Source organism: Colius striatus, chromosome 13, assembly GCF_028858725.1.
Source record: "Colius striatus isolate bColStr4 chromosome 13, bColStr4.1.hap1, whole genome shotgun sequence".
Lineage (NCBI taxonomy): Eukaryota > Metazoa > Chordata > Aves > Coliiformes > Coliidae > Colius > Colius striatus.
This window is the reverse complement of record NC_084771.1, coordinates 14,079,903-14,105,126: the sequence shown is the minus strand read 5'-3', so window position 1 is coordinate 14,105,126 and position 25,224 is coordinate 14,079,903. Positions and strand designations below refer to the sequence as shown.

General features: G+C 50.6%; 2 protein-coding genes across 5 annotated transcripts in view; one reads left to right on the top strand and one right to left on the bottom strand.

The window, feature by feature from the left end:
- Window positions 1-13,427, top strand: part of ARHGEF6 (Rac/Cdc42 guanine nucleotide exchange factor 6) — a 39,164-nt gene extending 25,737 nt beyond the window's left edge. For 3 of the 4 annotated variants that reach the window (XM_062006533.1, XM_062006532.1, XM_062006535.1), the window contains 11 exons: window positions 180-326; window positions 1,212-1,298; window positions 2,268-2,346; window positions 3,346-3,479; window positions 3,607-3,732; window positions 6,797-6,817; window positions 7,610-7,703; window positions 8,601-8,690; window positions 9,489-9,588; window positions 10,430-10,484; window positions 11,137-13,427. In XM_062006533.1, coding sequence (XP_061862517.1) covers window positions 180-326; window positions 1,212-1,298; window positions 2,268-2,346; window positions 3,346-3,479; window positions 3,607-3,732; window positions 6,797-6,817; window positions 7,610-7,703; window positions 8,601-8,690; window positions 9,489-9,588; window positions 10,430-10,484; window positions 11,137-11,277 — 1,074 coding nt within the window. In that variant the 3' untranslated portion in view covers window positions 11,278-13,427. The remainder of the gene's footprint in view (window positions 1-179; window positions 327-1,211; window positions 1,299-2,267; window positions 2,347-3,345; window positions 3,480-3,606; window positions 3,733-6,796; window positions 6,818-7,609; window positions 7,704-8,600; window positions 8,691-9,488; window positions 9,589-10,429; window positions 10,485-11,136) is intronic. The other variant, XM_062006534.1, reaches the window with a different exon arrangement.
- A 5,137-nt stretch (window positions 13,428-18,564) lies between these two features.
- On the bottom strand, window positions 18,565-24,804 carry CD40LG (CD40 ligand). Its single transcript, XM_010207022.2, has 6 exons — window positions 24,603-24,804; window positions 22,357-22,494; window positions 21,527-21,572; window positions 21,184-21,240; window positions 20,823-20,885; window positions 18,565-19,040 (listed from the first exon to the last, which is right to left on the bottom strand). Exons 1-6 carry the CDS (start codon window positions 24,756-24,758, stop codon window positions 18,670-18,672), a joined length of 831 nt encoding a protein of 276 aa, XP_010205324.2. The 5' UTR covers window positions 24,759-24,804; the 3' UTR covers window positions 18,565-18,669.
- Window positions 24,805-25,224: the final 420 nt, after the last annotated feature.

Sequence of the window (25,224 nt, the reverse complement as noted above, 5' to 3'; positions counted from 1 at the left end):
GCTGGGGGGGGCGGATTTTTTATAACAAACTCTGTAGAGGCTTTCCTGGTGCCTCAGTGTGACCAACCCTGAGCCCACGGGGCTGTGGGAGCATTGCTGGTGAAACCCTCTGTGTTTTGGTGTGGTTTGGGGTTGGACCCTGCGCTTGGGCTGACAGAACACCCTGCTGCCCTTCCCAGTTGCAGTGCCAGGAGCTAAGGAAGAGAAAACAGCTTGAACTGCAGATCCTTTCGGAATCCATCCAGCGCTGGGAGGGAGAGGACATAAAAACGATGGGGAACATCATCTACATGTCCCAGGTTATGGTGCAGTGTGGGGGAAGTGAGGTGAGTGCCGTGGTCCTTCTCCTGGCCAAAGAATTGTGTCCAAGTATCCCCTTGCTCATGAGCTCAGCAACGCAAGGAGGCAGCCACTCTCACTCCAGCCCAGCAAAGTGCTGACGAAAAATGCTAAGCAATAATTTTACCTGGAGAAGAGCTGTGCAATGGGGCTGTGCACATCTTTGGAGCTGGGCACCCTGGGGGCTTAGCCTCAAGCCTTTGGTGAGACACTTTTCAAGCAAAAGCAGTATCTCCGTGTCATACAGCACATTAATTTCCCTCTTTCTCCCCTCTGACTTACTTTGAGAAACAAGAGTGACTTTCAAGTGTGCATTAGCATAAGCATTTTGCCATGTCCTGTGCACAGTGTGGTGGCTTCTGTGACGTCCCATTCCAGAGCTGACTGTGCTTTGGAAATAACTGGAGGGATCCCTGTGCTACTGGTCCTAAAGCATCACACCAGTGCTTGCCACAGACCTTCACCAGTGGTGTTAAAGCCATGCATGCTGCTTTATTTTTCAAGTGGGAAAGTGTTATCTTTCTTACTGTAGCAACTTTCCCCTGGGGAGGGAATACCTGTAAAACAAAGCCCTGTAGAGTCTAGTCCCAGACTTGTGTGAGATCTGAGATGCTGGGGGACAGAAGATCTTGGTCTTCTGAGGCAGTCTGATATGGTTGGAAGAGATTTAGCAGGGTGCAGACAAAAACATATGCAAGAAAAACCAGTACAGAAATGAGATGCTGCAAAGGGAGAAAAAAGGGCAAAATAACTGGTTTGGGGGTGATCTCTGTCAGGCTGAGATTCAGCTGCAACAGGTTCAGTTTGCTGGAGGAAAGTGCTTGTGATGAATACATTGCAAACTGGCCTCACCCCAGTTCTTATCCCCACAGGAGAAGGAAGAGCGATATTTCTTGTTGTTTTCAAACGTTTTGCTGATGCTGTCTGCAAGCCCACGGATGAGTGGGTTCATCTATCAGGTAGGCATGCTTAATGTGAAGTTGCAAGGCGTTAATTGTGAAAGAGGAAATCAGATAGCTCTTATCAAATTCAAATTCTCTGCTTCCTTAAACCTCTCCTTTGTGATGCAAATGCCCCCAGGCTGGGAACCAGGCCTCGGGGTGACCATGCCTACCAGGACACTTGGTGCCTTTGTCCTGCCAGGGGGTTAAACAGCATTTGATAAATGTGAATGCTGTGAAACTAGAGAAAAATACCCCTCTCACAGCATATCATCCTACATAATATCCTCAAGAGTGGGGATGGTGTAAGGTGTCCTGACCCAGCTGTGGGGTTTTGCCCCACACGACCTACTGGTTGGGGCTTGGTGTTGTGCTGTCTCTGGAAAATATTCCACTGCTCTAAAGCCCACTGTACAGAGCCCAAAACTTTCACTCCATGAGACACCTCAAAACTCTTCATTTCTTGTGTTTTACCATTTGAATGGCTGCCATCAAGCTGTTGGGAAGTTGGCTTTTCTCCAGTTGCCTGAAACCATCAATACCCCCCAGGAAAAGGATGCTCTTATGTCTGACGTTTCTTTTCTCATGGGCCAGGGAGATGACTGGGATTTTGGGGAAGGATTTGGCTGGTTTTTTCCATTTTACCCACCAGCAGGAGTGAGGTGAGCAGGCTGTTCAGCATGCAAAACAGAGAGACGGAGAAGGCTGTCAGAAAAACCAGAGGAAGTTGATCCTGACTGGGCTGTAAAAAGGGTTTGCACCCAGTGAAGGGAAAGGGCGGTAGATGAGCCGGGGATGAGTCAGTTGTCACGGGAGCCTCTTCTCCGGGCTTTGACCTAGTTGTGCAGGGAAATCTACATCCATACATTAAAGGAGACTCTTCCTGCAGTCTGAAGCCTTCACAAGTTAGTTTTTAATGGTGATTCCCAATGAGAAGGGAATCAGCAGAAACAGGCAGAGACACTGACTCCTCCTCATTCCTCCCAGGGAAAGCTGCCGCTGACGGGAATGACGCTGACAAAGCTGGAGGATGCTGAAGGGAACGAGCACGTGTTTGAAATTGCAGGTCAGTGAGGCCCCTGCCTGGGGCCATCCTGCACTGGTCCTCCACCTGCCCCCAGCCACTGCATTGTTTCCTCTTTTACCATGTGTGCTCTGAGTTCATGAACATCTCCCTCCTGGCTGAGGTCACCTCCTCCCAGTGCCCTTGAGCTCTGTCTCTGGCACTGGGCTGCTTTTGGAGGCCACGGTGTTCCAGGTGGGAGAAATCTGTCCCAGTAGCACTGCTGTGTGTGCCCTGTCTGCCCCCAGAATCCATCCTTGCAGTGGTGAGCCTCATTTATTAACAAATTATTGGCTCTGCTCATCAGAGAACCTTTTCCTCCTAATCTTCCGCTTTTGCTTATCTCATTACTTGTAGCTATACGCAGTCATTTCATGCTCAGTGCCTTGTCTGAGAGTCAATCATTTCTCACAAGTAACAAGTGATAGGACAAGAGTTTCTCTAGGGGAAGTTTAGACTGGAGCTGAGGAAGAACTTTTTCCCTGAGAGGGTTGTCAGCCCCTGTCCCAGGCTGCCCAGGGAGGTGGGGGAGTCCCTGTCCCTGGAGCTATTGCAAAGCCGTGGAGCTGAGGTGCTGAGGGCCGTGGGGTAGTGATGGGCTTGGCAGTGTGAGGGGTTGGACTCCATGATCTTAAAGGTCTTTTCCAACCAAAACAATTCCATGGTTCTATGGCTGCAGTGCAGCTGTTTGTGCAGGTGATATCTGGTGTCAGGGTCCTGTTAATGATATGTTTGCCACCGTTAACATGAAATAATTCCTCACTCATTCATCTTGTCAGTTCCCTAAGAGTTTCTGTGCAGCTCCCATGCTGACTGGCACTGGGTGCCCAAAGCAGGATGGGCAGTCACATCCTTGCCCTGTCCCTTTTGCAGCCATTGGACTTTGCAAACTGAAGCTCAGCTTGCAGCTGTGCCGAGTTGAGCTCGTTCTGTGCTTCCTCCCGGGTCTCTGCTAAAGAGTCTCTTGCTAAAGACAGTTGTTTAACCCTCTTGAAACCACAGGGAACATGACGGAGAAGATCACCGTGTCCTGCAGCACCAGCCAGGACTTGCAGGAATGGCTTGAGCACTTGCAGAGGCTGACCAAAGGCACGTGCAACACCATCACCAAGACGCAGTCCTGGAGCGCTCATTCGGTAAATTGGCCCAGCCCCTCCTTGCAGTCTAGGTGTCTCAAACGAGTTCACAGTGGGCTCTTGTCCATCCCCCTCTGCTTCTCTACATTGTCTGGTGACTAATGGTCTTTCTCGTCTGTTTTCTCAGACTTTTAGTTCAACTGGCCAGATCCGTGGGCCTCTGGAACCCCCCAAAATCCTCAAGCCCTGGAGCCTGAGCTGCCTCCGTCCTGCCCCTCCACTCAGACCATCGGCAGCGCTGAGTTACAAAGAGGTAACTGCAGAGGACCCTGGTTTCATGGCAATCCCTCATGCTCGTGCCCAGATCCTTATCCCATAGTGAGGGCACAGCTGCTCTAAGTTTCTGAGGATGTTGAGAGGGTTTGCCCCAGTCCTGCAGTGGCTTTGTGCTGCCAGTGGAGCTTGAGCATGTGTGTTCACAGGCTCGGTGTTTGCTGTTGGCTGTTGGATACCACCAGTCCTAAAGCAAGGTGTCCCACAGCTTCTTGTGTCCCCTGGAGCTGCCTCCTCTCCTCCTCCTGCCTTGGTTTGAACCGTGGGTGGGAGCTGAGCTCCTTGCTGAGATGTGTTCCGGCTCCAGCTGTAGCAGCAGCTCAGTGCTGCAGGATTGAGCAGCAATGCTGCACCAAAAGGAAAAAGGCCTCTTGATATCTCTACAGTCTTCCACCCTGTGTATTGGTGACTGGAGCAGGGCTCCCTGCAGGAGCTGTGGGTCTTGACCCTCCTTTGCCAGCCACGAGTGCTTTACCCAGGATCGCTTCCCCTGCAGAAACCCCAAGCATGGGAGGTAGGAGGCAGTGTGGGGAAACCCAAAATACAACCCAGCTCCGATTCTCACCCCCCACTGCAACTGCAGTGCTGTCCTTCCCTACCTCACCTTAAACTTTTGGGATTACTCACCAGTAAGTCAAGCAACGTTCCTGTTACCGAGTGAGCACTCCGGTTCTGAGTCAGCCGCTGTTCTTGGTACAGCAGCGCTGGGAGCATCGCTGCACGGGCTGCAGCAGGGATGGGGAGGGGGGCTTGGATCCCCCCCCCAGCACAGCACTCAGGGCTGGAGATGTGGGCAGCTGGGAGGGCTGTGGATCTGCTGCTCCAGGCACATTTCAGGTAGCCTCATGGCATCTTGTTACATTGATTTCTTAAAATACGTAAAACAATGCATTTCAGTTTGGGAATGAAATTGTTCAAAAGCCACCAAGCAGACTGGAAGTGACCCTTAATCTTTGCATGGCCCAAGTCCCCAGTGTAGACTAAGCTGTTTCTCGCCTGCATGGTGAGTTAAAATAGAGGAAGAGCCTTGAAGCAGAGGAGTATTTTTTCCATGTGAAAGTGCAAAGCTGATATGTGTTTATAAGGTTGGCCAAACCCACAGGTTGAGCGATGGCATTAATACCACACTGCTTGGCAGTTTCTCCCTTGTGCCCTTGTTCATAGCAGGAGTTACACTCTGTGTGGAAACTGGGCAAGAGGTTTTTAGCCACAGAGGCTGAGCAGGGCAGAGCCCCAAGGGGCCAAATGCTATTGCAGACCAGATGGTACCGTGTGAGCTGTCAAAGGACCAGCAATGCAGTTTGCATGGGAATGGGCTGTGCTGGCCATGCTGCTGGAAACTCAAAGGCCAAGGGGTCCACTGGAGCTGGGCAGGTCCAGCCTTAGCCTAGGGAGGGACTCATGGACATGACAAATGGCGACTAACTTCAGTTGTTGGCCCAACAGATCTATATCTGCCTCGACCCAATCTCTGGGGTGCTCAGTCACTCAGCAGAACTCCCGTCTCACCGGGTTTTTATTTTAAAGTAGGGCACAAAGCAGGCGACGCCGACGGCTCGGTGCAGGTCACCTTCCTATCGTGAGGTGTAATGAAGGAATACAGATTTCAAAGGTTATTTGCAGGGAAGGGAGTGGGAGAGTTTGATTAAAAGATAGGAGATTTTCAGACATCCAGTGTTATTTTAATTGGCTTCTAGTAGTGTAGGATGGGATGGCACAGTCTTGTGCATTTCCTCATACCTAGCTGTGCTCAGGAAACCTCAGAACCTGCGTGTGTACCGTACAGCACTCTTGTTATTTCCATTGAAATTGGGTCATTTTTCCTGTTCTGTTTCCAGTAATCATTTGAAATGACAGAGCAGGTGCTGTGGGTAAAGTGGTGTGTCCGGATTCAGGTTAGCAAAGCAAAAACCCCATTTGCAGATGATTTCTTCTACTTGTGCTTTTTTTTTTTTTTTTGAAGTGGCCTGCTTTGCATTAGGTCAGGGGCTTGTAACATTGGCATTCAGCTCTTTGCTGGACAGGCCTTCAGGAGAGCCATGTGGTTCCCTGTGCTGAGCGTCCCAGGATGGGACCCTCGCTGGGGTGGGCAGGCAGCTCCCTGTACTGCCACGGAGCAAGGCGGTAGCATCACAGAATCATAGAATCCCAGATTGGTGGGATTGGAAGGGACCTCCTGAGCTCAGCCAGCCCAAGCCCCTGCTAAAGCAGGTTCCCCTCCATCAGTTGGCACAGGAACCATGTCCAGGCAGGTTTGGAAACCTCCAGAGAAGGAGACTCCACACCCTCCCTGGGCAGCCTGTGCCAGGGCTCCCTCACCTCAGCAGCAGAGAACTGTTCTCTTGTGTTTAAGTGGAACCTCCTGTGTTCCAGCTTATGTTCATTACCCCTAGTCCTGTTGGTGGACACAACAGAAAAGTGCTGCCCTATCCTCTTGACATAAACCTTTTAAATACCAGTAAGTGTTAATGAGATCCCCCCGTTGTCTTCTGTAAGCTGAACAGCCTCAGGTTCTGCAGCCTTTCCTCACAGCAGCGGTGCTCCTGCCCTGCTGCCTGATACACTCAGGTTTCCAATGAGGAGTGCAGGGCCCTTCCCAGAGGTGGGACCTTGTCACGGAGGTGGGCAGAGCTGCCCATTGTCTGTTGGAGGCCACAGGACTGACAATGAGTGCAGGGCTCGGTGGGAGCCGGGCGCGCGGGGCAGCTGCAGTGATGGCACCAAGGGCTGCTGCATTTTTAGGCACCGTTTTAGACAATCAACAGAAACCAACTACTAACTGAGGAGGCATGTTCTCTCTTGTGATGTGTTCAGAGTGCATTAATGCCCACTCGGTGCGTTTGACACGTAATGTTTTCAGTTTTGCATGGCACTGTGCTCCTTTGCATGTCAGTAGTGCTCTAAAACCAGTACGGAGGGTGTTACCGCATTAATCACACGACTAACCTTTAAATGTGTTTTAGAATTGTGGATTTAATGGACTTGGTCAATAAAATCATCAATCTCTCACACTCATCTTCTCTTTCTTTGCATATTCATTGTAGAGGATGTCTTATATCTTAAAGGTAAGGGTAGATACATCTCTTTGGCTTATTGTGGCAAGGAATGCTTGTTCCTGTTCATTCTTCTCGTGCTTGCATGACCCTAATTTTGCCTGGCTGTATCAGTGAGTTATTGTGAGAGATATTGGTGACTGGCAGGTATATTTTGAGACAATTCTTAAGGATTTAGTATTATGGTACTTCCTGGCATGCCTTGTCTCCTGCTTAAAGTCTGTAGTGCATGTAACCTACTAATACACTAATTCTCTCCAAATCAGCAAGTCTTGTAACTCAGTGAAGGAGATAAAAGCTTATGTTTCTTACTCATAGAGTCATAGCAAACACTAACTTTGTGTGCATTTGTTTGTTCTCTGTGTATGTGTGGGGGGAATTTTTACTCTCAGTTTAGAAACAATGTCATTTGGTTTATATTAGAAGTCAAATTAAGTCAACGACATAAATAGCATTGTAGGGTTTCCAAGCAGAGACCCCAGAGCTGGTCAGCAGATGGAAAGTGTTATCAATGCGTTTGAATTCTTTGGCTAAGAGATCTTAGCTGAGGGTTGAATTTGCTAGAGGAGCTTGTCCTGCCCCAGCCCTGCAGGTGCAATTCCCACTGCTGTTCCAGGGAGCAGTGGGCTACAACTAGCACGTGGGAAAGGCAAAAAGCACAATTTTCCCCCAGCGTTGTCATTGTCTGCTTTGCAGTTCTCTTACCGGGGTGTGCGTAACGTGGATAGCTGCATTCAGCTGCACTGCTCTGCTGTTTGAGCTGCCTTTGGTTCTGGTTCAACACAAGAGTCTCTTTCTCTGTAGGATTCCAGCAAAAGTCCCAAAACAATGAAGAAATTCCTTCCAAAAAGGAAAACTGAAAGAAAACCATCCGATGAAGAGTTTGTTATTCGAAAAAGTAAGTGCTGTGCTTTTCTCTTCTCTTTGGAGGTTTGCGTGTGCTCAGTCATCTCCAAGGGACACTGAGAGCAGCCTCCTGTTGTGAGGAAGCACGGGAGGCTGCTGGGAGCACACTGCTGCCCAGCCCCTCAGAGGTCCCCTCTCATCTGACTGCTAGACATGCCACTGTCCTCGTGAGTGCTGGCCTCGTGAGTGGTTTTGTTCTGGTTACAAAGCCAAAGAGCTACTTCCAAGTACATAAAAGCTGCATTAAAACTGTGTGTCAATGATCATCAAAATTCATCCGAGAGCTGGGACAAAGCCTTACCTTGCCATGCCTTGGAACAGTTTCCATAGGGGAGCAGGGAATAAAAAAGACCCTATCCCTGCAGGGCTGTTCACCTGCAAAGAGGGGTGTCCTGACAGCTCTCTGAAGTCCACCTGGGAGACTTCTTGGGGGTCTGTGGTCACCCAGTGGTGATCTGCTGTGGTGTACAGTCTGAAGGCTGGCTGTCTCCCTTGAGAAGACAGAGTTGAGCTAAGGTTGGAAATAAAGCCTTCACCTTTCTGAGTCCTGCTCTGGTGCAGCTGTGCCAGACTCCTCCTAGAAGGGCTGTTTCTGCCTGCCCACCTCCTGATGCTCCCTGCATCCAGCCCCAGGCGTCTCCCCCGAGTTTTGCCCAGATGAGCAGTTGTATGTGTGTTTTCATATCATTCAGCCACGGTGCTCAGTGCCACAGGACATTGCAAAGGGCAGAAAATGTAAAGTACCTCAAAAGGGAATTAGTCAAAGTCCAAGAGACGGTGTCAATCAAGGAAACAACACTCTCTTCTCTTAAGTGACTTGGAAGCAAAGGGGAGAGGAAGCCAGAGCACGTTGCTTTTTGTGGTAGCTGTTGCCTGCCATGTTTTACAGGTACTGCTGCACTAGAGGAAGATGCTCAGATCCTGAAAGTGATTGAAGCATACTGTACCGGGGCAGGCTTCCAGCAAGCTCTCAGCTCAGGTGGGCACACGACCAGATTATTTAGTTCTTCGCCTGCCTGCAGCATTGATAACCCCTCTGGGAAAAACCAGATGGTTGCATCATACAGCAACGAGACTCATGCTAGGAAACTGTGTGGTGTTCAATCTTGAAGATAAGGGAGCTTCATCTGCCTGGTGGTTTAGTTACCATTGTTTTTCTTCTAAACACAGAGAATGAAGCAGGTAGGAGGGCAGATGAGAGACAGCCATTTCACCAGCACTTGTTAGGAATTAAGCAAACCTAGTCAAGTGCCTGTGGCTGTCAGCACTGAAAACCTGATGGTAATCTCGGGTTGCATACAGCTTTAGAAAGGAAGCATGAATATTATCTCTCAATCAGCTGCATGTTTAAGAACAAGCTGTTTCATAAGAACCCATCTAAAGTCTTCAACTCTGGAAATATAACTATTTATCATTGCTGGTGAGGTGTCACATTAAATCACTGAACTACCAAATTGTAATAGGCTTATAGAAGGGAGGAACTTGTTTCTTGTGAGAGCTCTTGACCCGAATCGAGTGATTTCATTTCTGAGTCGTGATGTAGCTCTAGATGCAGAGCACTCTTGAAAACTCTGCCCTTGCAGCTTTAGCTCCCAGCTGGCAGCACATTTAAGCCTATCTTTAGCCGTGGCAGGTAGCCAGTGGCTGCTCGAGCCCCCGCTCTGGCCCAGGCTGGTGGGGGAGCAGGAGGGCTGAGTTGACCAGGCTGTCCCTGGAGTGGCATGGGCATTGGGGAGAGTCTCCCTTTGTCTTCCTGATGAGTAATTCTCTTACACAGGCTCCCGTAAAGACTCCATCCCCCAAGTCCTCCTTCCTGAGGAAGAGAAAATCATCATAGAGGAAACACGAAGCAACGGCCAGACCGTCACGGAGGAAAAGTAAGCACATCTGCTCTCCCCATGCGGAGCCCCTTGTCACTTCTTGGGAGGGCATTACAGACCAATGCCCTCTCCTTCTGCCTCTCCTCAGAGGATCAGGGCTGGTGTCACCAGCTGCTGGGCTACCTCAGTTGCTATTTTGTCCCTTTTTAAGTGCAGAGCTGCCTCCTCAGCTGCTCTGGTGCAACTCTAACTCTCTAGGAGACAGAGCTGGGTCCCCAGAGCCAGTTCTCCTTGTCCTAGAGCTTCTCTGGATGTAGTTTGGGTCTTTCCTCCCTGACCCCATTAGCAAGAGGCTCTGGGTTTTTTTCACTGCAGCCATCCTGGGCTGTTGCTGCCCCTGGGGAGGCTGCTGGTGCCCTGTCTGGGGGTGCTCCCAGCCTCTTATGTAGCTTCAGCATGTGGTTATCTGCGTTGTCCTGCTCTTTTTTCAACCCAGAAAGCACATTCCTTTCATGCTCATATTTCTTTGCAGCACAACCTCAAGGAATCAAGGCCATTTTACAAAAGGTGCTCAGGCATTTCCAGTTTTAAAGTCATTGTTATTTGTTGCAGTAGCATAAACAAGGAAGCCAAAGCCACAGACCTTGGTTGATGATTTCCAGATAGCAGAACAATGTATTTGTCTTGATATTTGAGAAAAGAACTCTGAATTTGGACCAGTGGTCTATAAATGCTCCTGGTCTGTATTTGCACAGTCCTTATGGGCAGCAGCCTGAAATTTGCCAAGAGGAAGCTTGAAGCACACATCAGCTCCTGGCTCACAAAACCTCCCAGGCTGCTGCTGTTTTGTTGCACTCCAGATCTTTTTATTCCTTTGTTGCTTTTTTTTTTTTTCCAGAAGCCTTGTTGACACAGTTTATGCACTGAAAGATGAAGTCAAAGAACTGAAGCAGGTAATTTGAGTGGGATTGTTAGTGCTGGGAGCTGAGTAAAAGCCAGCCAGGCTGTGTTGGGTCATCGTCTTTGACTGATTGATGCACAAGAAGAGTCTTGCTGATGCTGGTCCCATCCTGCAGCTCCGTGAATCGTTAGTTTTCTTCTGGTCTAGCTCCCTGAATCAGCTCACTATGCAATTGCTTTAGTACTAGAGCCAGCAGGAAAGGAGTAGCTGGTCTTTGTTAGCAACATGAAACTTTCCCCTTACTCTAAAGCTCTTTCAGATTGACTGTTCATTTTCTAGGGGTCTGGTGGATACCAGTTGTTGGAGACTCAGAGGAAATCTGTCCTAAGCTCTAAGCCTGGAGGTGGGAGAAACCACTCCAGGAGAACAGAGTCCTCTAACCCAGGCTAAAACTGGATTTCTAGGAGGTTGCTTCTGCCTGCTCAAAGTCACTGGGGCTTCCATGCAGGTCTATAAGGCAGTTAAGTATCTGCTTGAGTGGATACCAGTGACCTGTGTTGTCCATCCTCACAAGTGACAGTGACTTGTCACACAATCCCTGGAATTTCATCCCCTCAGAGGCAGCCAGGCACATGGAAGTACCTCACTGCACACAGCTCACGGGCATTCACTGCATCTTTACTGCTTTGTTTTTACCCTCGCAGGAGAACAAAAGGATGAAGCAGTGTTTGGAGGAAGAGCTTAAATCCAGGAAGGACTTGGAGAAGCTGGTTAGAAGGCTGCTGAAGCAGACAGACGAGTGTGGCCGGGAGGACACAGGGCGCAAGTCGTCCCTCATCGCCTGAATTCGGGGAGAAGCTGCTGGCAGTGGTGGTGTGACCTCAGGTGTTTTTTGGGAAGCAGAACTGGATCCTTTGCCTCTTCTTGCTCCTTGTTTTGTTCGTTTGGGGAATTTTGTTACCAAAAAAAAAAGTCATAGATTAAAAACAAGAGAATGTTTTTCCTTCCATCCAATAAGGAAATAAAGCAGAAGCAACGGCTCACGGCTGGAGCACAAGCGGACGATCCATCATTCACAACTCATCTGCAGCAACTGATACCTCACCGTACCTGCTACTGGGAGCAAAGACAGGCGCTGCTGGCGACGGCCGCTCGCGGAGGGCTGGGCAGCGGTTTCCTAGAGGAAGCTCTGAAGCACTTTGGGATGCTTTCATTCTTTTCAAAAGCACCGGTACCTATTTATTGAATGAAAACGTTCCTGAGGCGGCACTGAGCAGAAACCAAAAAGCACCACGCTCCCCTGGTCAGATAGTCACAACTGGGGAAGCTTCTCCCATCCACCTGCTTGTTCCCCGTTAGTGGACTGTAGCGAACTAGAGCCCAGCAATACTGTGGTTCCCGTGTGGCCTTGATACTGATTAAAATGTGCAATTAACATGAGGACACTCGAACTCCTTGGGGAAGTCAGTTCTGGAGCACCTGTCAGAGCGCATGGGAAGGTATGTTGCACAGTACTGCCTCCTGACAGCTCGTCATCAGCACAACAGGTAACTGCTGTTCTGCCCCACGTCCCTTTTCTTATGCATGACCTGTAACTCCTGCCCTCGGCTTTGTTTTCACGTCGAGTCTCCCGGAATCGTATGAGTTTATAGTTTAGCTGTGCTTCCCCTCGCAGCACACGCTTTTCTCTGTATGAAATGTAAACACTGCTTGACAACAACCAACAGCCCCCAAGTGTGCTGGTTCCTTTCTCCCTCCTGCTCACGTTGGGCTCTCCGTCGCCCCTTCCCAAGAGCTGGGAATGAAGCCAACGGCCACTTCTCCCCAAAGGGGCTTTCAGCTAGGGGAAAAGGAACTTTCTCTTGGGAGAGAAGGATGTTTGATGTTTATGCTTTGACCAGAGCTGAAATGCTCCTGGGGCAAGGACATGCAACACCCGTCAGATCCCTGCACAGCTCCTCAAACACAGCACACAGGCAACATGCATATGTATCAGCTATCTTCATCTTAGTTGGTGTTACACCCTAGGTTAGAACTGCTGTTTTCCTTCCTTAGCAGCATTATAAAGATAACCTTCTGTTAAATGATGTGTCTTACGTCCATTCCAGGGCAGCCTGGTCCCAGGGTGTGCAGACACACCGCAGCTCGTTACAGTCATACCATTGTTGGTCATGAAGGACATCATAGAGGCAATAATTACAACTCCCTTCTTGCAATTAAAGTTTAGCCAGAACATGGCAAACACTGTTTGGGGAAAGCTAGACTCCAAAACATCACAAGGAGTGTAAGAAAAAAACCCTCTTGAAATCTAAGCTGTTTCTAGGACAAAACAGAGGTCTTTTTTTTTGCTCTGGCTGCATTTGCCAGCTCCAGAGCATCCCAGCTGGATGGCAGCCCCCCACCTACCCTCCCAGGCACGCAGCTGGGTGGGTTAGGCGGCAGTCAGGTCCTACAGTGCTGGTTAATCATTTTCCAGGATCAGGACCTTGGGTGCACACGTGCCCAGACACCCCAGCACAGACTGGCCCTTGGGCACCGGGCCCATGACCTCCAGCCTGTGCCAGGAAGCAAACCCAGAGCCATTCACCCCAGCACGAGGGTAGAAATGTTTTCTGTCTGCCCCCAGTTCAGTTGGAAGCCACGCTGTGTACATATGCATGTCTGTAAGATGTCATGTGATGGAGAGCACACTGGGACATTGTGGATCAAGCATTTGTCAAGAGCTAGAAGCCAAAAAAGACAAGAAAATAAAAGGAACAGAAGCCATGCCGGATGGACAGCAATGTTTCATATTTACTTTGTTTACAGTGCTTTGTAAATAGGTTCCAGTGGGTCTGTCTTTAGATGGATGTTGTGTCAGCTGCCTTCCAGCTTATCTTTGTCATGTAGGTTTATTTACTGTAACTACTTATGCAAGTTCAACTTTTCTAACATGTTTTTATTTTGAACAGTTTTTTAATTGACATTTTCCACAAATAAAAAAGGATAAAAATCACTTCTTAGCTCTTGCTGCTGCTTCCTTGGTTTCCTCTGCAAAAGCAAGGCCAGCCCTTGCTCTGGGCACTCCTGCTTTGCTCAAAGTACCCATGGCTGCATCATCCCTGCTCCAGTTTACTGGATGCTGATGCAAGTGGTGATGCTGGCACTTGGGCTGTTGCTCCAACCATCACCCAGACCAGCACCTGGTCCCAGGGGAAGGAGGTGCATTTCCATCCCACAAGCCCCACTTGCACTCTGCTTTATGGAGAAGGAGCTGCTCTGTGCTGCACTGGTGGGTGCTGTAGATAAGTGACTTCCTGCCTGTTGGGGGTTTTGTTGGTTTTTGTTAGTGCATCTGGGTTTGTTTTTTTTTTTCCTGGAGATTAGGTGTGGTGACAGGATTTCCTTTGGTCTACCACTTGGACAAGACCTCTCCTGCATGCTAGTATTTTTAACTCTTTGGTAGAGACAGGCCTTGCTCTTAGTCCCCAGCCAAGGAAGGAGGCAGGAGGGCCAGACCCTGCTCTTCCTCACCAGACAGGGAGGGAGTAGCTACAGCAGCAGGAAAAAAAGAACAATTTACAAAAGAAACAGTAGCCTTGGGCACATGGTGGAAAAACACCAAAGTCTGCAAGGAAGCCTAACACGAACCTGAGGGGCACCTGGGGGATTTATTGCAGAGGCAGAGCAAGGCTGCATCCAGAGCCGAGTGCCCCAGAGCCTGCACAGGCACAAGAGCGAGGAGACAGCTCTCAGGCTGGCTTTGGACAATGCATCTCCACTCCTGAGTCCCCAGGAGGCCAGATCCAGGCCTTAACCAGAGACCATCCTGCTCTCCCACTGAACACAGGGTCTCTTTCTCCCTCTTTCTTATGCCAGCTCCCATCTGGCCCCTTGCCTGACCCAGCTCCAACACAGGCAGCACCAGCATCCTCCAAGCAACAGTTTGGCTCCACATCACCATCAAAGTGAAAAAACCAGAAAACAACCTCCCAACCCAACAGCTTAATCTATGCAGCCCAAACCACCCCTGGCTGGGGATGCCCTGGAGGTGCCCATTCATGGTGGGCTGCTCCCACTGACCGTCCCAGCACAGCACAACTCCAGCGGCACAAGTGCCCCCAAACCCAAACCAAAGTGGCAGAAGTCTCTGTGCCCTCAGGCTGGGGTGTGTGTAACAGGTTTGGCCTCCTAGAAGAGATGGAGGCCCTGCCAGCAGGGACCCTGTGGCTGTCACCAAGCAAAGGGTGCAGAGGTAAGGCTGGCACCTAGTGCCTAACTGGGGAGGGGGATTCAGAAAACCCAGCGACCCCAAAGCAGTGCACAGGGGTGCTGGGACAGGCTTGTCACACAAGTGGCCACCATGCACAGCCAAGCAGCACGTGGCCATCCATCCTACAGCCCTGCTGCCTGGCAGCTCAGTGGCTGGAGAGGCCCCACTGGGAAACTGGCAACTCAACCTTTTTTGAGGAAAATAAACCCGAAACAAAATGTCACATCTTACACAAAACTGAAACACTGAAAAACACACATTTCCCAGTGAGCTCAGCCTGTGCTGTCTGTCTGAGCACCTCTCCCAGCACATGACCATGCTGCTGCTTGCTCCTGCCGCTGCACTTCCATGACCCCATGCCCCGCGTATGCATCACCCTCTCATCCCCTTCTCCCTTTACTCACAAAGGAGAACAAAAATCATCACAGAAACTGTAAAATCCACAGCCCAAGGAGTTACAGAGAGGCCCCACGTCAAGGGAAAAATCAATGTATTGATGACCTTCAAACTTTCCACGAGGAGAGGAAACCTGTGCCTGCGGCGGTGCCGGGCAGGGGCCGGGGAGGAGAACAAAGCCACTCGGGAGAAGGCTGCAGCTGGATGGTGGCAATCACATCTCGTCCCCTCCCACACACTACCTCACAGCTGAATCCCACAGGCTATTTTTGGCAAGAGAAGAAACAGAGGCAAGAAACAGAAGCCCTGGGAAATGCAGCGGCGGGGGCACGGGGCTGAGCAGGCAGGGAGGGGGCAGTTGGCATCTGATGCTGCAGATGCAGAATTTATTGAGTTGTTTTATGCCTATCTTTTTCTCCCCTCTGTAATTGCTTCCCTCCATTGTGCATGGGAAGGTCTATTTCTCCATGCAATTCACAGCTCCTAGATCTTCTCAGTGAGCTGGGCTGGGGATCGCAGCCCATACACGTGATGAACACCATTTCTGCTCTTAGAAGGTTTGGGCACTCAGGTCCCACAGGTGCTCCTCACAGCTCTCTCCCCCTCCCAGACAGCTTTCCCCCTTTCTCATCCACACTGGTTTGCGTGTGTGCTCTTTGTCTCTCCTGGGGCTCCCACCCACACTCACACCACAGCCAGGCACCTGCCCAGCCCTGCAGCGGTCTGGGGGTTTGCAGCCCAAGGCTGCCTCAGCTGTCCTGGCCCTTGGGGGATGGCCAGGCTGCAGGGGTGTCACAGAGTCATTTTGGTAGGAAAAGACCTTTAAGATCAAGTCCAAGCCCTCCCCTCACACTGCCAAGCCCACTACTAACCCTCAGCACCTCAGCTCCACAGCTTTGCAATAGCTCCAGGGATGGGCACTCCCCCACCTCCCTGGGCAGCCTGGGACAGGGGCTGGCAAGCTGCAGGTGCTCCTCATCAGAACAGTGTACCAGACCCTTCCCTAGCTTCAGTGCTGGTCTCTGGATACACTTCAGAACCCCAATGTGCTTCTTGTAGTGAAGAGCCCAAAACTCAACACAGTACTCAAGATGTAGCCTCACCAGTGCCCATTACAGGAGGACAATCGCTGCCCTGATCCTGCTGCCACACCAGTGCTGATACAAACCAGGATGCCATTGGCCGCCTTGGCCACCTGGGCACACTGCTGGCTCATGCTCAGCCGCTTTTGACCAGCCCCTCTTCTCCTGGACAGCTTTCCAGCCACACATCCCCTAGTAGTGGGATCCATGCCAGCACAGGAGGTGACAGCCACCCAGCCCCTGCTACCCTACCTGCAGTGGCCAGAGGATCCAATCTTGTGCAGCATCCATTCACTCTGCTCCAAAGCAACACCATCCCCACAGGTTTCATTACCTCAGGGTAAGCAGGAATAGCTCTCTTCTCACCAGGTGTCCCAGATCCACTGAAATTAACTCCCACCTCCCTGCCCCACACCTGTGCTGTTGTCTCCAGCCCTCATGCTTTGCTGCTTTCCCATGGCAGGGGGTTCCCTGCTCCATCTTACAGCCAAAATGCCCCAAGCACTGCCTTGCCCTGGCCCTCCAACACGTCCCAAGGAGCACGGTGTGATGGATGGCTGCCCCCTGAGGCTTTTGGCACTGGCCGTCCCCACTGTGCCCCCCAGTGCCACCTCGTTGCCCTCTTAGTCCCCAAACCCCAAACAGGACCCCAGAAAATCCCAGCCTAGGGCTGAGAAGAGCATTCATAGCATACAAAGCACACTGTCTCAATACCTAAATCAGTTGTAGGGTGACAGTGGCTGAAACCCCACACTTGGGAAGGAGGAACCACGAATGCTGAAACATGCTGTAAAACACAGCTAGAGCCAGGCAGTCCCTGGGCAGGCAGTCCCTTGGCACACAGTCTCTGGGCACACAGTCCCTGGGCAGGCAGTCCCTTGGCACACAGTCCCTGGGCAGGCAGTCCCTGGGCAGGCAGTCCCTGGGCAGGCATTCTCTGGGCACACAGTCCCTGGGCACCCAGTCCCTGGGCAGGCATTCTCTGGGCACACAGTCCCTGGGCACACAGTCCCTCTCTGCTTATGAACATGAGATGCTCTTAGCTAAATATAGTTTTTGAACATGATGTCAGACAAGAGTGAGTGGTTCATTCCCTGACAAGGTTTGGCAGTTTTGGAGAACAGCCAACAAATAGAGATTAAATTATAGTGAAACCAGACAGTCTCTGAGGTGTCCTGTGCTGCCTTTGGGAAGAGGCTGTGCTGGGCACCCAGCACTGCAGGGAGCCAGGACTGTCCCTAAGGGCTGTCCAAAGCTGAAAGCTCTTTTCACTTGCAAACCTGCTGGCTTCCAGGGGTATTTCCAACCTTTTGCCTTCTGGCAAATGTGACCTGTATAACCAAATGCTCCAGGCTTGCCACTCTTGACCTTTAAAATATACTGCATCAACATCCTTGTGTCCTGCTGTTGTTCAAGTCACCTCCCCTGTGGATCAAGCTAGAAAAGAGGGTTGAAGACACCCCAGTGTGCAGTGTCACCCAGGTACCCCCAGCCTGAGAGGGGGTCCCACCTGTCTGCACAGTTCTGCTCCAGGAAAACTCTCTGTGGGCACGTCCTCACTGAGGATAACAAAAGGTGCTCTGCAGATGCAACGTGGAGAGCTTGGGAAGAAACAGTTGGTCCTGCCACCCCTGTGCTTTCCTGCTCCTCCTCCAAGGGTAGGAGGGGTCTCGGGAGAGAAGGCAGGTCCCGATTTTATGGCTGTGGCCAATGCCCCTTCCACAAGGGGCTTAAATGGTTCACAGGCAGAGGGTCCTCCACCTGCAGAAGTGGAGGAGGATCTGGCAAGTGAACTTGGGTCACTGGGAGCAGAGCACTGCTGGTACCTTACCCTCACTGCCCTGAAATCATCAGCCTCCCCCAGCCACCTATCGCCCCTCTGCTGCAGAACACAAACCCGGGCAGGGCAGCGTCACGCTGAGCAAGGAGGCTGGCTGGGTTTTGTAGATAGGCATGGGTGGAAAAAACGGGGTTCTAGAGAAAAGAGACAGTTAAGTCGGCAATGATGCATCAGCAGCAGCTATCATGTCAGGACAGCACTTGACTGATTGATTCCTTTAGAGGAGACGTTCCTAAGCCTTTTAATGTTTTTCCGTTGATGCCTTTTAAGCAGATTGGTATGGAGATATGTATGAACCCAGCTTGGCTGGAGCACCCTGAGCCACCCTACACTGCTAGGAAAGAAACGTTGATGGTAGAGCTTGCTAAATAAAGCTCTTGTGACACAACGGGGACATCCACCCCGCCAGGCACGCGGGCACACAGCGCCAGCACCAACCAAACCCTTGGGCGCCAAAGAAACGAGCCGAGTGCAAGCAACAACAGCTTCACACTTTGTTCCATTTGTGTTCTCAGGGCCCCTTGGCCCTCATTAATAAATAACAAAATATACAAATGAAGAAACAAGAAAACCAAAGAGGCAGAGGAACATAAATACGGGACACAGGGAAAGCCACTTTGCCAAACAAAGTCAGGCTGACTCCCAGCTCGGGGCAGCCGCCTCCTCACTACAGTTTGAAGATGCCAAAGTAGTTGCTGCCATGGCTGTAGTTCACTCGTGTTGAGTCTGTCACGTTGACAAAGACCATGTCACCTTCCCGGAGCCTGAAGACACCTCCCTCCCGGATGGACTGGAGGTCACAGTGAGCCGTGGAGGTGCTGTGTGTGTCGAGCCCCTTCAGCAAGAGCCTGTCCTCTTCCATGGGCAGATACAAATAAATATAGAGGGTGAAGGGTGCTGAAGTCGCTGCTTTGGTGCAGAAGCTGACTTGGGAGTAGATGTAGTAGAGCCCTGCTTCCTTCACTTTCAGTTTTCCCTCCTGGTAGGATATTGAGGAGTTGTCCATGGGGCCATACATTGTCGTCTTCCACTCTAGCACTGTAGGGGGAAAGCATGGCAGATGAGAGAAGGAGACATTCAGTTTGGCAGGCTGATTTTGGGGGGAACACTCCACAGATATTTGGTATCACAGACTCTGTGCATGGTGCAAGGGGGAGTCCTGCCAACCCCAGGACACCAACCCTCTCCCAGGGAAGAAGAGTGTCCTTCCCTTAGGCCAGGACGTGTTCAACCCATGTTTCTGATCATTGGCCTTGACACCCTTGAGTCAATGATGTGAGCAGAAGAGCATTTTGCTTCCTCCGTCCAACCAAGGGTAAAGGATTGCAACCAGTTGCCACCACATGCCAACCCCCCGCCATGTGAGATTGCTGTCTCCACAGCTTTTGGTGGCACAGCCCCTGAGTCCTCAGAGCACTGACAAAACACACTGCAGCTCCTCTCCTCAGAGGCATCCATCCCAGGACACAGTGTTTTTCCAAACTGGGTACTGCCTCTCCTCCAAAGTCCCTCCTCCACTTGGCCTCTGGAGAAGGCAATATTTGGCCAAAGCAGCATGAAAATAAACATCCCACAGTTCCTGGCAGGGTGCAGAGCTGGAAGAGTTTTGCATGAGAAGGGCTTTCTTCCACTGCTGTGACCACTGCCCATGGAGACCTGCTACTGCCATGGCTTATGGGGCACTATCACATCATTAGAGCAGCTCCCAGAAACACATTCCTGCTGGATTCTGTACAGACAAGTCAATGCAGAGACCAGAAAGCTACGGCCATAGGGGCTGAGCTCAGCTACAACCTCTGGGAGGGATTTTTGTGCCTAGGAGAACATCAGGGGTGACCAACATAGCTCCGTGGGAAATAACGGGTTGGAGTGTCCCAATCCAGAGTCCCAGTCCCTGCAGCAGCGTGGCACGGGTTGTCCTGGGAAAGCCACACAGTCCTGGCTGGTGCCCACACATCCCACAGGGATATTTCCTCTGCTCTTTGCCAAGGGGCAGAGCCGAGTTCCAGGCAGCTGCTGCTCTCTGTGCAATTTCAGCCTATCTTATAGCTCAACAAGTGCCTGAGCAGGGAGTTTTAAAATGCAGCGAGTTTCTCACTTCTTTGATCTTATCTAAGACTAAGCTTTCCACAGGTAGATTGAGCTCTGGGTGAAATGCTGCGTCAGAGATGGAAAGAGCAGTTGCTGATTACTGGTAGTTACTCCAGAATTAAATGGAACGTGCTCAGATTGAGAAATCTTTGCCAGACTGAGACCCTGACCTTGCAAGCTCTTGCAGGGTGTCCCTTAGCTAAGGCCACGCTGGGGGACAGAGCCATGAGAGGAGCCATGGTTTGTGCAGAGGGAGGGACAAATGCAAATGGACTCGTGCATTTCTAACTTCACGTGGCCATGTTGTGGCTGTGAAGTTGTCAGCCAGCCCATATTGCTGCCAGGACCAGTACAGGTGAGGAGGTGTTAAACCAGCAGATACAATAGGCCACCGCAGTCAGCCCAGCAAAGACATGACCAGGAGAGCAAAAGCATCACATTTTGAGCCTGAAGGAAAAATGAGAGGCTGATTTCCTTAAAAACAAAGAGAAATAGTTTTCTGCCCGTGAAGAGCACTGCAAGGATGAAGCTATTGTGGTGTGGTGCCTTCCTAGGAAGGAATATGTAAGGTTACTGAGGCTGGCTGGTGCGGGAGCTGGCACAGGAGCACATGGTGATGGCCACGAGGAGGTTTGCTGTGCTTTGCTCCCTTTCCTACTGGAGTCGTGCTGTCCCCCACAGAGCCACGGGGCAGGATTGCAGGACAGGCACTGCTGTGACCTGTCTTACCTGAGACTTTCTGGAAACTCTTCTGACCTGCCAGGTGGGCTGCAATCGGCCTCCTCTTCTCCACTGCAATAGGGAAAGGTGGGTGTTATGGATGCCCTGGCACCCGCTGCCACCCCAGGCAGCACAGCTCCCCTGCAGCCACCACAGCACCTCCTGCCCTTGATATTCCTCTGTGGCTGAATCCAGCCCAGACACAGTCTCCAAAGTCTCCTCCAGCTTTGAGTGAGGCAAAATCTGGCCTCTGCTTAGCAAAGACACTCCGTTGCCTTCAAGGTGGAGCCTCTGAGGGATAAAGCCCACAGAGGTGGCCGTGCCACCTTGCCCACTGTGGGAATAGGGCCTGGATGTGCCCGTCTCTTACCTGCCATGGACGTCTCATTCTTGTGCACTGAATGGGGCTGCTCATGCTGCTCATGGCCTGCAATGCAAGAAGGCCATGGATTTAATTTTGGGTTCATTTTCCTTGATGTGGCACCCAGATCTGCCTGCCCTGGTGAGATAGCCATGCCCAGTGCCCCCCTCTGCCAGCTCCACACCATGCATGGTCCTAACCCCCTGGGGATGCTCCTGACCCTGTCCCCTACCTCTGTGCCATGCCCTGGGGCATCAGCAGGCTGTGGCAGGGTGAAGGAAACCTTTTCCCAGGGGAAGATACTTTTGCCCCTAGCAAGCCCTGAGTGCACTGGCAGCACCTGGAAACTCACCTCTTTGCATTTCAAACTTGGGCTGCTCCTTGGTGGCTCCCCCGTCCTGCAACAACAGCAGAAAAAAGTTGACATTGTTTCTTTTTTGAGATGTACAAAGTAATGATTTCGAAACTCTGGTCACTGCTGGGGCTGGTGCTGTTTGGCCCTGACAGTTTTTGGCAGAGTACCCAAAACCAGAGCCCTTCTAGTACCTTCCCCAGCTGTGGGCTGGCCAGCTGGCTGCAGCAGAGGGTTTATAGGGTTTATGATTTTGGGTTTTAAGCAATTAAATTGATACAAGGGGAAAGTTTATTTGAAAAAAAAAACCAATAAAGAGACAAAAGACCCATCCCCTTGTCATTTCAGGCCATGTTGGAGGGCCAGGCTGTAGACAGTTCCCAGCAAGCCAGGCACCTCTCTGCCCCTGCAAGAGGGGGTTGTCAAGATTGCTGCACAGGACCGATCTCAGATACAAATGTCTCTTGTTAATTTGCTACTGATGAAAGCCCAAAGGTTTAGCTGAGGCATTTGATGTGCCAGGCAGCACAAAATCAGCACTTTTTCAGACCAGAGTCAGAGCACAGAGCCAAGGTAGCTGCAGCTCCATCCCTCTTATCACAAGCCCCGAGCACCCTTCGGCTTGCCACGGCTCAGTGTGCCCTGATCAAGACCTCTTACAGAAAAAAAATGGATGAAATCTTTCAATTATATCAATATAGAGTGTTGATGACAGTTTAAAAAAGGGCAAGTGCTCTGCAGCTACCATGGTTTAAAAAACTCTTGGGATGAAGCTGTGGGAGACCCTCTCAACCTTCGGTGAGGTCTTTATCCACCTAACACTAGTGTACCTTGCACTGGAGGTCCTGGAAGCCTTTTAAAATCTTTTCACAGTCCAATAATGTTGACTTCTGGCCTTCTGCCATCTGACATTTCTGTACTTTCCTCAGGAAGATGTAATCTTCATTTAAGCTCCACACCTCTTCCATCTGCCGGAGGGGAGAGAAGAGAGGGCGAAGGGGACGTTAGGGGAAAACCTGCAATGGCTGTGAGCAGAGCCAGGCTATATTTCTGCCAGGTAAATGCCAGCCTGGAGAGCTTAGGGTCAGCTGTTTGGCATCAGCATGACCCATGCAGACACCCGTGGGGCTGAGTGCTCCTGACAGCAGCCTGGCACAGCACCTGCATATGAGAAGCAGCTGAGGGATCTGGGGTCATTTAATCTGGAGAAGAGGAGGTTGAGGGGAGATATGATCACTCTACAACTACCTGAGAGGAGGTTGTAGCAAGGTGAGGGTCAGTCTGTTCTCCCAAGTAATGATAGAACATGAGGAAATGGCCTCAAGTTGCACCAGGGGAGGTTTAGATTGAAGCTAAGAACCGTGTTCCTGAGTGGGTTGTCAGCCCCTGTCCCAGGCTGCCCAGGGAGGTGGGGTAGTCCCAGCCCTGGAGATACTGCAAAGCCATGGAGCTGAGGTGCTGAGGGCCATGGGTTAGTGGTGAGCTTGGCAGTGTGAGGGGAGGGGTTGGGCTTGATGATCTTAAAGGTCTTTTCCAACCAGAACAATTCTATGATCCCCTAGGAACTGTACCCATGGGCTGACCCCAGTTGGCAGCACTGGCTGAGACAAGGATCACTGAGGATCCCTTCCTGTTTCCTATCCCTTTGAGAATGAATTTTGATTTCTCTGCCTTTTAGAGAAGGCATATGGCAAATATCCACCTGCCTGCATTCACAGGTGGAAATCTCAGCAAGTGGCTCGGGACTGGCTGCTGCTGCGGCAGTGGCCCTGCAGCTAGGATGCTCGCTCAGCCCCTGCTGCCCTGCCCATGCAAAGGGGCTTTTCCTTTCTTTCAACTGCCAAGAAATCAAACCAACTTGTAGGTTGAGGTTGAAGGTCTTCAGATTAAAGAAAAAACCAGAAAGCAGAAAAAAGCTATGTATATGTGGGAATACTGCTTTTTGAAGTCACACCTGATTTTTGTAGAAACTTAATGTTCAGCTAAGCAGTGAAAAGAAGTGCAGATGGACGTGAGGACAGGCAGCTCTAGGATCTGGAGGGCTGGTTTTGGAGCCCAGCCTCAAGCTCTGAAGGCAGCTGAAATCTTCCTACCACCCATGACTGCATTTTGGCTGCCTCTGATCCTCTGCCACGACCCCGTGCAGTCAGTCTGTGCTCTGCTGGGGCCCCACTGCTCGCTCTTTCATCCCAGGCTGCAACCTCTGTGCAGCAAAGTCTCTTTCCATTCCCCTGACCTTTTAGCTCCTCTAGCTCACATTTGCTTTCCACCCTTGAAGATCAGAAGTCAGCCACTGAAATGTCAATTGAAATTGTGACAAGATGTTTAAGAATCAGTAATGATCATCTCATCATTGCACCTGGCAAGGGGAACCCGTTCTGGGTGTTGGGCACATTTCATTCCTTTAGCTGGTAGTCTTTTCTAGTTTGGAGGACAGTAGCTTTAGATGGGAGATGTTAAGCATCGTGCAGGGTGGCTGCAGTCTTGGAAACCTCAAAAGCAGCGTCTCAGCTTCTGATTTCTTTGGTAAATGTTGTCCCAAGCATGAGACAGGGTCACAGATACTGTGTCTCTTCAAAATATGACAAAGTACTATGATCCACTCTCTTCTTCCCTAAACAGAGAGACAGCATCTGAAGTGTGATCTTGGTAAAATTCACACATGCAAATACTGAAAAAAAACCATTTCTGTCCCCTTCCATCCTCACAGTTAGAGTCACAGACTCTGGCACCAGAGAAACCAATGTCAAGCCTAAAATACCCACTTGTGTGTTTAAGCCCCACTTTCCTCTCCCTGGGCTGGCCATTGGCTGCCAGGTTTGCTATTAATGGCTCTTCTTGATCGATCCATTCTTGTTTCATTAATCAAGGGAACAGATCTCTTCCTCAGTGCACATATTAGTGGCAAATTAAAGCAGAAATAAGAACAAGGTATGTAATAAATGCCACTCCTGAACTCATCCAGCGGCCAGCATCATCTTCTGCATCGCGTTCATCCTTTTGGGGACCACGTCTTGCTGTGGCTGAAGGCAAATCATTAACAATCCAGCAGAGACAACCTTATTTCTCCACTTACCTTATCCATCTTCATGTGAAGATACAAACAGAAGAGTACAGTCCCAATCATCTGCGCTACAATAAATACAGTGAGGAAGCCCATGAACATCTTCATGGTGCTGGAGAAGGGGCTGCTGATGGGTCGAGGTGTTGCAGGGCTGTAAGGTTCGTTCATCCTCTGTGCACGTTGCTGGGGCTCCTTCAAATGCGCTGCTTGCAAGTAGCATGAGAACTGTTGTGTGAGCACCCGCTGCTCAAGGGATACGGGCTGCAGCAACCTACACTTCCTGGAAAAAACCTTTCGTAGTGGGTAGGTTTGTTCATTGCCATCTCCCACAACAAAAAAAAAAGCCTTAGACTTTCTTCTCTGGTGTACTTCCATGTTTTTTCCTACCATTCTACCAGAAGTAGAGAGAGATTCTTATTCCATATATTCATACTTGCCCTCTAAACACTCTAGACTAAGCCCCGGTGGGTTTTCTGCTGCTGTGGATGAAAGTTTCATGGCAAGCTGTCTTCAAAGAAATGAAGGCTATGAATGCACAGACAGAGCTACTGCAGAGCACTATGGAGTGCCAGGGGCTAGGAAGCCCCTGAAAGCAAGCCATCTGTTTCTCTGTTGCTCTGGTTTTTTTTTGGTA